At 37.3% G+C, this 14,493-nt stretch overlaps 1 protein-coding gene across 2 annotated transcripts; it reads left to right on the forward strand.

Moving 5' to 3' along the window:
• Positions 1-1,483: 1,483 nt before the first annotated feature.
• Positions 1,484-6,555, forward strand: LOC110284254 (olfactory receptor 10C1-like). Of its 2 annotated transcripts, none has more exons than XM_021149971.2 (2): positions 1,484-1,547; positions 5,504-6,555. In XM_021149971.2, exon 2 carries the CDS (start codon positions 5,507-5,509, stop codon positions 6,470-6,472), a length of 966 nt encoding a protein of 321 aa, XP_021005630.1. In that variant the 5' UTR covers positions 1,484-1,547; positions 5,504-5,506; the 3' UTR covers positions 6,473-6,555. The 2 variants fall into 2 exon arrangements, with proteins under 2 accessions (XP_021005630.1, XP_029327487.1); XM_029471627.1 differs by lacking the exon at positions 1,484-1,547 and having other exon boundaries at positions 5,507-5,846; positions 6,267-6,472.
• The last annotated feature ends 7,938 nt before the right edge of the window (positions 6,556-14,493 follow it).

Below are 14,493 nucleotides of genomic sequence, written 5' to 3' on the forward strand. Positions count from 1 at the left end.
ATGGTGTAATTTAACTAATTGTACTTTTCATCCTATTGTCCAGAATTAGTTACAGATGCACTTAGATACAAAAGAAACTGAGATATGTTCTCAAACTAAATGGAGTTATGACAGTTCATGAATTAACTCTTATTCTGTCATTGACAGGAGCAAGGGTCTATGAAGGAGAAAAAAAAATAACATTGTTCAACTTCCTGTAAAACCAATGGAAATTCCCTTGGCTCCATATCTCATCTCAGAATAATAACTACTAATATCTAAGTTAAAATTAATTTAAAGCAATTATGCTTAAATTCAGAAAAACTATATGCAAAAATATATGAATTCTAATGTCTAAGGCTGAAATAACATGTGCTGTATGTGGGCTGTCATAGATATGACTGTGCTTAGTCACTGCAGAGTCTGATAACAAAGAGAAAGTTCCACTCAAAAGACTCATTCTCCCTATTATTCCTATTTTACATCATTAGAAACTTAGATATTCAGCTATTGGTTTTTCTTCCTAATAAGCATTCAGTAACTTACTCATATCTACCACATTAATATTCAACATTTTTCTCTTATTTTGAGCCTATTTTTGATAAAAACAATTAGAGACATAGCCAAAATCACATACAACTAGGAAGGTGTCAAATTTATTAATCTAAATAATTTATAATAAATAGAAAACGTATTAGTTTCATCAAAAGAAGATGACATGAAAGAAAATTATGTAGTTTTCATGATTATTTTAGAAATACTTGAAAAATATAAAACTTGAATAATTTATATTAATATTTTCCAATGACCAAATAAGAAATTATAATAGTACAATTTATTTCATATCACAGGATGAAGAGAGCATACAACAACACTTATCATTAAACTGCATCATTCATTACATTTATTTGTGATTTGTTCACCAATTACATTTACTTTTTTTCCTTCCAAATTAGCATTTGTCTACAAACTCTGATAGAGCTGTCCAGTCTGACTCTCAAGAGGAGATTCAGACAGCCTCCTGACACACTTCAGTGAGAAAAAAACTAGAAAGTCTCCTGGGGAGAGTGAGAGAATCAGATCTCTGAGCACAGAGGATAGCAGTAAAATATATTTATAATCATTGATTTCAAGAATGTGGAAATCTCAATATATCATTGTGTGAATACAATAACCTCTATCTATCTATCTATCTATCTATCTATCTATCTATCTATCTATCTATCTCTATCAATCATCTATCTATCATTATCATCCATTTACCTACCTATCACCTATCTATTTATTTACCTTAGTGTATCTATCATCTTTCATCTCTTTTGTGTGTGTGTGTGTGTGTGTGTGTGTGTGTGTGATGCTGAATTATTGCCTCAAAGGACATAGTGTTCTCTCTGGGATACACAAACCGCCTGTCCTCAGAAGTGATTCTTTACTGCAACAAAGGCTTTTTACTGCACAGGCTTAAAGATGATAATGAGAATGTGGTAAGGAGAGGGCACAGAGAAAGTTAGAAGGTGGCTAATCAGAAGCAAAAGGAGTAATTCTCCAATGTTGTGCTGGGATTGAAGGTATGTGCTACAGCTAAGTTATCAATACTGGACTTAGAGAAAGTGAATTAAAATGTAAAAATGAACAACGGACACTCAAAATACTTATAAGTTCTTGATGTCATTTTATTTAACATCTCCATCTCAGGGAATGTAACAGTCAACTAAGAATCATGGCTTCTTTATTTCTCAGAAAATAGCTTAAGTCCATGGGAAATCAACACAATGCAATGCTGAGACTGGAGACCCTCATTCATAGTGCACCTTAATCTACTTTAGTAATCTAACAATTTCTATCGTGTGAGGCTAAAGTGTCACTCAGCTGGTGACACATGGTCCATTGGTGAGTTATTGTTGGGTGTGAGCCTCCTAATAATCTTTTCCTAACAATCGACATAAACCATGTGTACTATTATAGAATTTTAGTAATAGTGACTACATGGTGGTGATAATGAACATTTCCTGAGAATTTCTGCACAGACTCTGATGTGTTACAGAATCAGAATTTACAGTGTATCATGCTTTCCTTCTGCTTACAGAAGATTAAAAACATTTGGAGAAAGAGAGAAAGAGAGAGAAAATGAAATAAGAAATCAAGTTCACCATGAACATTCCTAATCTTTTAAAGCTGACCAGTGTTTACTACACATGGAATCCTTATAACATTGAATATCTATGTAGTGGACAGAACTCATAATCAATATGGACAATATTATGTTACACCTCTATGTGAATGGCTTCATTTTGTTACTAGGTGGGTGACTCCAGAGGATAGCCACATGATGCCCCTAACTGCCTCAGGGTTTCTCAGGACAGGCAATTTTGCACTTTAATGAACATTTTACTATGTATTCACTTTGGGCTCCAAAGTATTTGCAGCTTTAAGCTGAAACAGCTCAAATTGATGAATCTGAAATATTACTTGAAAGAAATTACCTTAAGATTTGAGACAGTGGCTTGTTCATTGCAGCCTATTCTGATACTTCCATCTTTCTGAAAAACTCTGAGATCTATTTGTGGACATGTATGTGTCTACATACCGTACATGAGACACGATTCTCCTTACATGTGTCATTGTGAAATTGGAACTTTCTGGTATGAATCTCGAATAGAATTCTCTTTGATCTCATTGATCTCGGCATCTGAGCATGAACTCAACAGTTGAAGGAGCAATAGAAAACTTAGTCAGGTTTTGGTACTTTCAATATAATATCAAATAATAAAGAGAGGAATTTTTACTGATTTCAAATTTTTCACTTCATTTTGTGTTATTTAATAATTTTAATATCTCAGTGGAATAGTATTTGTATTAGATAATAGTTTTTAAAGTATTTAGATACATTCTGATACACCCATTATTTTATTTAACTCTGAATTTTGTAAGGTATGAAATATACTTATGTCAGGCTGTATTTTCTATTTGTCCTGTAAGTACTAAAAGAATAAAATGAACAAATATGGACAGACTGTTATGTTGCCAGTATTTACTGTCATCCATTCCTCACAAGGACTGACTCCATTTCCTCAGTCTCATGGGCCTTCATCACTAACACAGATGTTTGCATTGGGCTGCTACAGTTTAAGTGGGACACGTTTTTTAAGTCACCAGTTAAGCCCTAGTCAGACATTCCTTATTGTGGCTACATTTGTCCTTGGCCTCTATATCTACAACTATGTCACTAAGGAAATTGTGTAGCTTCTACCAGATGTGAGAATATACAACAAGTATACATATACCTGCAAACCTAACTGACAAATGAGAGACTATAAACTTCAAAATGTATTATTGAGAAAAAGTCAGGGCCCAATAAGAAATTCTTGAGTAAAAAAATATGGTAAATAAAAAGTGAGACCCTATCTCAGGAAAGAAAAAAGGGAGAGATAGAGACAGAGATACAGAGACAGAGAGGAGAGAGAAAGAGAGAACAGAGAGAGGGGGGAAGAGAGAGAGAGAGAGAGAGAGAGAGAGAGAGAGAGAGAGAGAGAGAGAGAGAGAGAGAGAGAGAGAGAGAGAGAGAGAGAGAGAGAGAGAGAGAGAGAGAGAGAGAGAGAATGGTTAATGAGAGCAAGTGCTAACAGGAATGAGGAAATAAAACTCACTTTTTTAACAGTTGGTTTCTTTATTTAATCTTTTAAAATAATGAAAGGAAGTTTTTTTTATTATTTAACAATTTTTAGTAGATATTTTCTTCATTTACAATTCAAATGCTATCCTGAAGTTCCCCTATAACCTCCCTGCAACCTGCTCCCCAACCCACCCCCTCCCACTTCCTGGCCCTGGCATTCCCCTGTAGTGGGGCATATAATCTTTGCAAAGCCAAGGGCCTCTCCTCCTAATGATGGCCAATTAGGCCATCTTTTGCTACATATGCAGCTAGAGATAGGAGCTCAGGGAGTACTGGTTATTTCATATTGCTGTTCCTCCTATAGGGTTACAGACCCCTTCAGCTTTTTGGATAGTTTCTCTATGTCCTCCATTGGGGGCCCTGTGTTCCATCGAATAGATGACTGTGAGCCTCCCCTTCCATATTTGCCAGGCACTGGCATAGCCTCACAAGAGGCAGCTATATCAGGATCCTTTCAGCAAAATCTTGCTGGCATATGCAATAGTGTCTGGGTTTGGTGGTTGTATATAGTATGGATCCCCAGATGGGAGAGTTTCTGCATGGTCCTTCCTTCCTTCTCAGCTTCAAACTTTGTCTCTGTAACTCTTTACATGGGTATTTTATTCCTCATTCTAAGGAGGAATCAAGTATCCTCACTTTGGTCTTCCTACTTCTTGAGTTTCATGTGTTTTGCAAATTGTATCTTGGTTATTCTAAGTTTCTGGGCTAATAACCACTTATCAGTGAGTGCATAACATGTGAGTTCTGTTGTGATTTGGTTACCTCACTCAGGATGATTTCCTCCAGATCCATCCATTTGCCTAAAAATTTCATAAGTTCATTGTTTTTAATAGCTTAGTAGTACTTTATTGTGTAAATGTACCATATTTTCTGTATCCATTCCTCTGTTGAGGGACATCTGGGTTCTTTACAGCTTCTGGTTATAATGAATAAGTCTGCTATGAACATAGTGGAGCATGTGTTCTTTATTACCAGTTGGAACATCTGCTGGGTATATGCCCAGGAGTAGTATTGCTGGATCCTCCAGTAGTACTATGTATGATTTTTGAAAGGACCTTTTCATACTAGCATTGACAATTGACTAAAGGGAACCTAAATGGACAACTGACCATCTATTTACAGTTTTTTAAGGTTAGCACAATATCACTCTGTAATCTAGGCTATCATTTAACTCTCAGAGACTTTCTGCATCAGGCACACAATTCTTGGGAGTAAAGGATATACCATTTTTCCCAGCTAAGCTTTTTGTCATTTAATGGTTTGACAAGTATATATTGGAGAAAAATCACCTAGTAGTATGATTAGGGAAAAGATTTTATTTATTTATTTTTTAATTGAGGTTGTGTGGTGATTTTTTTTTAAAAATTCATCTAACAAATTTCTAATTACCACAGGCTCTAGAATTAATAAAATTACGTGCTATAGAAAAGCTTCAGTGATCAGTGTACTTGCTATTCAGGTTTGAGGAGCAATTTGGATCCACAGTACCCATGAAAGACTGAACAACCCCAGCATTTATATGTAACTCCAATACTAAGGGTATGAAAGGCAAAAGAAGGTGGATCTCTGACTCATTTTAGCAAAAACAAGTATCTCCAGGTCAAGTAACCTGTTTCAGAAAATAAGGTGGAAACTAATCAAGAAGGACACTTGAAATTGGTATCTGAATGTTTCAGCCACATGCATACCCATGTATTTTATACACACACACACACACACACACACACACACACACACACACACATGCAAGAGGGAGGGGAGAGAGAGTAGTGGAATTGGGAGAGACAGACAAAGTGAATAATTTCTCTGATCTGCAAGAATTATTGTAATGATTTTCTGTCTTTCATTCAGGAGATGAGTATCAACTGCTCTCTGTGGCAGGAGAACAGCTTGTCTGTCAAACGCTTTGCATTTACCAAGTTCTCTGAGGTTCCTGGAGAATGCTTCCTCCTGTTTACCCTCATCCTCCTCATGTTCTTAGTATCACTGACCGGAAATTCACTCATAGCCCTTGTCATCTTCACCAGGCCAGCCCTACATACCCCCATGTATTTCTTTCTGGCCAACTTGTCTCTCCTGGAAATTGGCTACACTTGTTCTGTCATACCCAAAATGCTACAGAGCCTTGTAAGTGAGACCCGAGGGATCTCTCGGGAAGGGTGTGCCACACAGATGTTTTTCTTCTCATTTTTTGGTATAACTGAGTGCTGCCTATTGGCAGCTATGGCCTTTGACCGCTGCATGGCCATATGCTCCCCACTCCACTATGCAACACGAATGAATCGTGGGGTATGTGCCCATTTGGCAATAGTTTCATGGGGAATGGGATGTATAGTAGGGTTGGGACAGACCAATTTTATTTTCTCCTTGAACTTCTGTGGACCCTGTGAGATAGACCACTTCTTCTGTGACCTACCGCCTATCCTGGCACTTGCCTGTGGAGATACATCCCAAAATGAGGCTGCAATCTTCGTGGCAGCAGTTCTCTGCATATCTAGCCCATTTTTGTTGATCATTTATTCCTATGTCAGAATTCTGATTGCAGTACTGGTGATGCCTTCACCTGAGGGGCGCCATAAAGCTCTCTCCACCTGTTCCTCTCATCTACTTGTAGTCACACTGTTCTATGGCTCAGCATCTATTACCTACTTGAGGCCCAAGTCTAGCCACTTACCAGGAATGGACAAACTCTTGGCCCTTTTCTACACAGCGGTAACATCCATGCTGAACCCCATCATCTATAGCTTAAGGAACAAGGAAGTAAAGGCAGCACTGAGAAAAACTCTGAGTCTGAAGAAACCTCTGGCAATAAATAGGTAACAGAACCTTGCAGAGCTGCTAGCTAATGAAAATGTTCAAGGAATCAGATTAAGCAAACACAACCTAGTGCATTCTTTTGTCTGCCTTATGATGAGTCTTTTTGTAATTTTTAAGGTACCTCTGTAGTCAGCTGTATTTTCTAACTGCTGATTCTGAAATAATATAAAATACTAATGAATCCAAGGAAAGAGTACAATGTGAGAGGTTTTCCATTATGTTTAAATCTCAGATATCAATCTAAATGCAAATTTATATCTCAGAAGTCTTGAAAATTCAAGACTTCCCTATTCTTTCTGCTCTTTATTCAGACATATCTCATATGACTCTTTATTTCATAGTAACTGCATAAAGGGTCTTATTTTAGTAATATTTGAATTTTTGTTAAATAATGGCACATACCACAACTCTCTGAAATCTTTTGTAACCGATGTATATTGAAAAATGTATTAATGCTACAATACACTGAAGTGTTCAGATTTGACATGATTTGTTTAAAATTTTAAATATAACATAAGAAATATTTTTAAGAGTTTCTATGGCAGTTTTTCGGACTTTTAATCTTTCTTCTTCTTGTTATTATTTTATGTATTCACTTTACATCCTGCTCATTGCCCCCCACTCAGTCACGCCTCCCACAATTTTTCTCCCAATCCTTCTTCTCTGAGTTGGTTGTGCTCTCCATGGTAATCCCCAACTCTGGCAGTCAAGTATCTTTGAGGCCAGGCAAATCTCCCACTGAGTTCAGATAAGGCATCCAAGCTATAAAAACATCCCAAATGCAGGCAACAGCTTTGGGGATAGCCCCTGCTCCTGTTGTTCAGGATACAGATGAATACCAAGAAACACATCAGTTACATATGTGCAGGGAGGCCTAGGTCCATCCCATATATGTTCTTTGGTTGGTGGTTCAGTCTCTGAGAGCACCAAGGATCCAGGTTAGATGACTCCATTGCTCTTCCTGTGGAGTTCCAATCTTCTTACAGAATGCAATCCTTGCTATAATTTTCCATAAGAGTTCCCAAGCTCAATCAACTCTTTGTTTCTGAGTGCATGTATCTATCTGAGTCAGCTGCTGGGTAAAGCCTCTCAGAAGACAGAAGATTTACTTACTTGGCAAAACAGATCCACCACACATTCCTAAGGACCAGAGAGGGAAACAAAAACCAAGGAACAAAGCATCCACCCAGCACAAACAAGACCAGATGTAAGCACCCACAATTACAATCTTTCATTGAATTTCCAATTATTGTAAAACACATTAAATAAAAGCCAAGACAATATGTTTCTACAGTCTAGCAACTGTAGTACAGAAGACCTTGAGTGTTGCAATGTAGCTGAACCACAAGTAAAAGAATTAAAAATGGCCTTTATGAATAGTATAGAGGTCCTTAATGGGAAAATGAGTAAATCTCTTAAAGAAATCTTTGAAAATACACACTGTGGAAGAAACTGAGTAAAGTAGTTAAGACCTGAAAGTGGACATAGAGTCAATAAATAATATATAACATTAGAAAAATCTGGACATGAAAAAAATTAGGAACACAAAGAGGAACTTCAGAGACAAGAATCTCTAACAGAATACAAGAGATGGAAGAGAGACTCTCAGAAGACATGATTGAAGAAATGGATAAGCTGGTTAAAGAAGATAGTAAATTTTTAAAAATCAGAGCGCAAAAAAATCCAGGAAATCTAGAGCATTGTGAAAAGAACAAATCTAAGAATAATAAAAATAGAGGAAGTTGGGGAGACACTAGAACAGGAGGATTGAGTGGAGGGAGGAGTGCAGAGAGAGAGAGATGAGGGAGAAAATATGGGGAAAGACGGCTAAAATTGAGGGACATTTGAGACCTCATACATAGGCCTCTAAAACCTAATACAACAGTAGCTTCCCAAATGTATGCATATATGATAGTTATCTAAATTATATCACCAAATAATTGGGAAGAAATGGACCAGATGGTCATTTCTTGTCATCAAATAAAGCTTCCAGCAATCGGATTGGTTATGTCTAATTGAGTTGTTGCTTAAAGGTGTCCCATGGCAATCTCCAAATAACCTATTCTGTTGCCAGGACTATATGTTAATCTCCTCAAGTGACAGCAAGGCCCATTTTCTGAAGACAATTCATACACAGTTCACTTAACAAGAAGTCGAGCAGATGCTTACATAGAACCTTTACCCCTGTGTGCTTGAGTCTTTTCTATAGGAAGGCTCTCTGTGCACTACCAAAAGAGAAACATACACACTAAACCAGCCACAAGCTCTTTGATCTATAATGGTATTCTGTCTGAAAGATATGCAAGAGCAAACGTGTTGGCTAATGTTATGTCAGCTTGACACACTTTAGAGTCATAAGTGAGGGAACCTCAGTTTAAACTGTGGAGACCATATCTAGAGCTTAGGCATGCCCCCCTGGTTGAGGGATGGTGCTACCCACCCATCTCCAAAATTTTAACCATACAGGGATAGAGTGGAGCAGTGACTGAGGGAAAGGCCATCCCTTTAACTGTATTAAAGAGTGGCCGTATTAGGAAAGCTGAGAAACAAGATTCTTGACACTAATCACCTGTCTTATGAGTAGATGTCAAAGAATATTCTCACATTCTGTGGGCTACATATTCATTTGCTTCATAGGTTCCTTTGCTTTACAGTAGCTTTCTACCAAAACCCCTATATAGTTTTTAAACACTTTCAGCAAACTTACAGAACACACACACACACACACACAAACATACAAAAACAAATAGCTTACTTATGTACTAACAAAAAATAGATTGAAAGAGAAGTCAGGAAAACAATCCCATGTACAATCACCCCTAAAAAAATAATACATGGAAATAAACCTAATCAACAAAATGAAAGTCATTTTAAGGCTCTACAGCAAGAAATTGAAGAAGACAGTAGAAGGTGTAAGGCTTTCTTTCCATGTTCATGGATTCAAAGAACCAATGTTGTGAAAATAGGAACCTTGCAATTGCAATCTATAAATCCAATGCAACTGCAATCAAAATCTCTATCTCATTCTTCACAGACAGAAAACAAATCCAAAAGTTTTTATAGAGATACCAAAGACTGAGTTTAGCTAAAGCAATTCCTTAAAAAATGAAATATCTTCATAACTGATTTCATATTACAATACAGAGCTACAATAATAAAAACAGCATGATACTAGCCCTATAACAGACAGATAAAAATGGAATATAACTGAAGACTCAGCAATAAGCCTATATTCCTATATCCATATGGTTAATTTACAAAGATGCAAAGTATATGTGCAGTGAAAGGACAGAATCTTTAACAAATGGTACTGCAGAGACTGGACTTTATAATGCAGAAAAAAGTGGAATTCGATCTTTATATTTTATGCTGCACTAAACACATTTTCATATGGATCAAGACCTCAACATGAGGTCAGATATCCTGGTACTAATAGAAGAGAAAGTAAGACATATGGCATAGATGAAGACCTTCAGAATAAGTCTCTGTATGGGCAATTCTGATACTAAGGTCCTGTTCCCCAGTTGGTTCTTGATCTGTCAGTAAATAAAGACACAGGACAATTGCTGAGGACAACTGCTGGGAAGAAGGTGGTCCCTGGAGTAAAAGGGAGATGCAAAGAAGGAGAGACAGAGTTTCCCAGGCTTCTGATGAGGAAGGGTTGAAGAGTCCTGTGAGATCTCAAAATGGAGTGCCACATAGGCTGTTTCTACAGTTGGTAGTCAGGAGCTAGATGGGACTAGGCACTAAAGTTTAGGGCAGGTGGTAGGTGCAGAGCTAATAGTAATAATAAGACCATGTTTTTCCAGGTGGGAGGTAGTAGTACCCAACAATTATACCAAGAAGCCAAGTTGAAAAGGAACAACTCTGTGTGTGTCTTTTATCCATGGATTCAGGGGAAGCTGAGTGGGGGCTTGTAGTGGGGCCTGATGCTGGAGCTTAGGCAGAGTAGCAAAAAGAAACATGTAACAAGAGTCCAGTAGCAAATACACTTTAGCAGGATTGCACAAGGAATCTTCAAATTAAATTGTACATTCCTTGCAATTCGCATCAAAATCTCTGCAGACTTTTTTTTTTCTTTTTTTATTTTTGGAGATAGATTATTTCAGTGGAGACGTGGCTATCCTGGAACTCATTCTATAGATTAGGCCTGACTTGAAGTCACAGAGATCCACCTAATTCTGTCTGCCCTGTGCTTGGATTAAAGGTTCATGACCACATCCACCATAATATGATTACTATAACATCTTACATAGATGAGGCTGCCTTGAACTCTTAATTCAATTTTTATCTTTGGCTCTCCAAATGATAGGATTACAGGTGTACACAACCACCTCTGAATGGATTATGACCTTTCGTTTAAGGTAATGAAATTGGGGGCAGTGAGAGAGAGAGAGAGAGAGAGAGAGAGAGAGAGAGAGAGAATTAGAAAATGAGAGAGAGAGAATTATTTGCACCTAAATACTAGTGCCTAAGGTTCAGAAGCAACAAATTTCCTAGGGCTGCATATGCGTGCTAGGGTAGAATGCAAACCCTCTGCTGCTTTCCCTGCTGAGTCTTTTCTCAAGCCCTAGCTTATGATTTTGTATGAATAGATTTATAGGATTGTTTATCATAAATAAGATTTTACTAAAAAAAGAAAGAAAGACTCCAGTAGCATAGAAAATTAGAAAGACAATCAACAAATACAGTGTTATTTAACTAATTGTACTTTTTATCTTATTGTCCAGAATTAGTTATGGATGCACCTAGATACAAAAGAAGCCGAGGTATGTTGTCAAATTTAATGGAAGTTATGACACTTCATGTATTAATTCTTATTCTGTCATTGTCAGGACCAAGGATGTATGAAGGAGAAAAAAATAACAGTATTAAACTCTCTGTAAAAGTAATGGAAATCCCCATATCTCATTTTCAGAATAATAACTGCTAATATCTAAGTTAAAATTAATTTAAAGAAATTATGCTTTAATTCAGAAAAACTATATGCAAAAATATATAAATTCTAATGTCTGAGGCTGAGATAAACATGTACTGTATGTGGGCTGTTATAGATAGGACTGTGCTTAGTCATTGCAGAGTCTGATGACAAAGAGAATGTTCCTATCAAGAGACTCAATCATTCTTCCTATCATTCCTCTTTTAAATCATTAAAAACTTAGATATTCAGCTACTGTTTTTTCTTCCTAATAAGCGTTCAGTACCTTATTCATATCTACCACATTAATACTCAACTTTTATCTTTTTTTTATTGAACCTATTTTTGATAAAAACAATTTCAGACATAGCCAAATTCACGTACGACTAGAAAGGCATCAAATTTATTAACCTAAGAAATTTATAATAAAAAGAAGAAGTATTAGTTTCATCAAAAGAAGATGACTTGAAAGATAATTATGTATTTTTCATGGTTATGTCAGATAATTTTTAGAAAACAGAAATCTTTAATAATTTATATTAATATTTTTAATGATCAAATAATAAATTATAATATTACATTACATTTCATGTCACAGGATGAAGAGAGCATACAACAGCCCTTATCATTAAACTGCATCATTCATTACATTTATTTCTGATTTGTTCACCAATTGCATTTACTTCTTTTCCTTCCAAATCAGCATTTGTCTACAAACTCTGATAGAGCTGTCCAGTCTGACTCTCAAGAGGAGACTCAGACTGCCTCCTGACACTCGTCAGTGAGAAAAAAAACCTAGAAAGTCTCCTGGGGAGAGAATCAAATCTCTGAGCACACAGGATAGTAGTAAAATACATTTATAATAATTGTTTTCAAGAATGTGGAAATCTCATATATATCATTGTATGAATACAATAACTCTCTCTCTCTCTCTCTCTCTCTCTCTCTCTCTCTCTCTCTCTCTCTCTCTCTCATATCAATCTATCATTATCATCAATTTACCTACCTGTAACCTCCCCTCCCCAGCCTGAAACCTGTTTGCTCAGGTTTCAGTGTTAGCATCAGGGCGGAGCTTGCCGCCCTATCATCCTGCCACTCCCACCGCCGCTGTCTGCCAACTAGCTGTTCCAGAGCTACGTGTTCACCTGCAACTTTACTCCAAGATGATTTGGTGGGAATCAGGCCCCTTCCCCTGCTTCATAACTGAGTGTCGGAAATAGTAAAATCGAACCTTGAACAGAGCCTTGTCTTGGTTCCGTCTTTCTCTCACACCACCTAGCCCCCCCTCTTCTCTTCCAGGTTTCCAAGATGCCTTTCCAGCCTAGAACCCAGACATGTGAGTTGCTGGACAGACACAACACCTACCTATCTCCTATCTTATCTATTTATTTACCTTCCTGTATCTATCATTTTTATCTCGTGTGTGTGTGTGTGTTGCTTAATTATTGCCTCAAAGAACATAGTGTTCTCTCTGGGAAACACAGACCTCCTGACCTCAGATGTGATTCTTTAGTGCAGTGAAGGATTTTTACTGCACAGGCTTAAAGATGATAATGAGAATGTGGTAAGGAGAGGGCACAGAGAAAGTTAGAAGTTGGCTAATCAGAAGCAAAAGGAGAAATTCTCCAATCTTGTGCTGGTGTTGAAGGTATATGCTACAGCTAAATTGTTAATACTAGACTTAGAGAAAGTGAACTAAAGTGTAAAGATGAACCACTGACACTCAAAACACTTTTGAGGTCTTGTTGTTAGTATATTTAACTTCTCAATCTCAGGGAATATAACAGTCAACTCAGAATCATGGCTAGTTTCTTTTCTCTTCTTTTCTTTTCTTTTCTTTTCTTTTCTTTTCTTTTCTTTTCTTTTTTTCTTTTCTCTTTTTTATATGGTGCCACTCCCTGGTCCAAGAATATACAAACCATCACAGATATTTTCTTTATATACATTTCAAATTTTAAATGCTATCACGAAAGTTCCCTATACACTCCCCACACCCTGCTCCCCTACATATACATACCTACTTCTGCTTCTAGGCCCATGCTTTCCCCTGTACTGGGGCATGTAAAGTTTGCAATACCAAGGGTCCTCTCTTCCCAGTGATGGCCGACTAGGCCATATTCTGCTACATATGCAGCTAGAGACATGAGCTCTGGGGGTACTGGTTAGTTCATATTGTTGTTCTACCTATAGGATTGCAGACCCCTCCAGCTCCTTGGGTGCTTTTTCTAGCTCCTCCATTGGGGCCCCTGTGTTCCATCCTATAGATGACAATGAGCATCCACTTCTTTATTTGCCGGGCAATGGCATAGCCTCATAAGAGACAGCTATACCAGGGTCCCTTCATCAAAATCTTGCTGGCATATGCAATAGTGTCAGGGTTTGGTGGCTGATTATGGGATGGATCCCTGGGTAGGGTAGTCTCTGGATAGCCCATCCTTTCGTCTTAGCTCCAAACATTGTCTCTGTAACTCCTTTCATGGGTATTTTGTTCCCAATTCTAAGGAAGAATGAAGTATTCACTCATTGGGCTTCCATCTTCTTGATTTTCTTGTGTTTTGCAAGTTGTATCTTGAGTGTTCTATGTTTCTGGGCTAATATCCACTTATCAGTGAGTGCATACCTAATGACTTCTTTTGTGATTGGGTTACCTCACTAAGGATGATATCCTCCAGATACATCCATTTGTCCAAGAATTTCATAAATTCCTTATTTTTAATAGCTTAGTAGTACACCATTGTGTAAATGTACCACATTTTCTGTATCCATTCTTCTGTTGAGGGACATCTGGGTTCTTTCTAGCTTCTGACTATTATAAATACAGCTGCTATGAAAATAGTGGAGCATGTGTTCTTAAGGCAACCAACAGATTGGGAAAGGATTTTTACCATTCCTAAATCTAATAGGGGACTAATATCCAATATATACAAAGAGCTCAAGAAGCTGGACTCCAGAAATTCAAATGACCCCATTAAAAAATGGGATACAGAGCTAAACACAGAATTCTCAACTGAGGAATACCGAATGGCTGAGAAGCACCTGAAAAAATGTTCAACATCCTTAATCATCAGGGAAATGCAAATCAAAACAACCCTGAGAATTTCTGCAC

The sequence above is a fragment of the Mus caroli genome, chromosome 17 (genome assembly GCF_900094665.2).
Source record: "Mus caroli chromosome 17, CAROLI_EIJ_v1.1, whole genome shotgun sequence".
In the NCBI taxonomy this organism is placed as follows: domain Eukaryota; kingdom Metazoa; phylum Chordata; class Mammalia; order Rodentia; family Muridae; genus Mus; species Mus caroli.

Excerpts from the sequence above, each read along its gene's own strand:
- LOC110284254 (XM_021149971.2), top strand. The coding sequence starts at position 5,507 with ATGAGTATCAACTGCTCTCTGTGGCAGGAGAACAGCTTGTCTGTCAAA.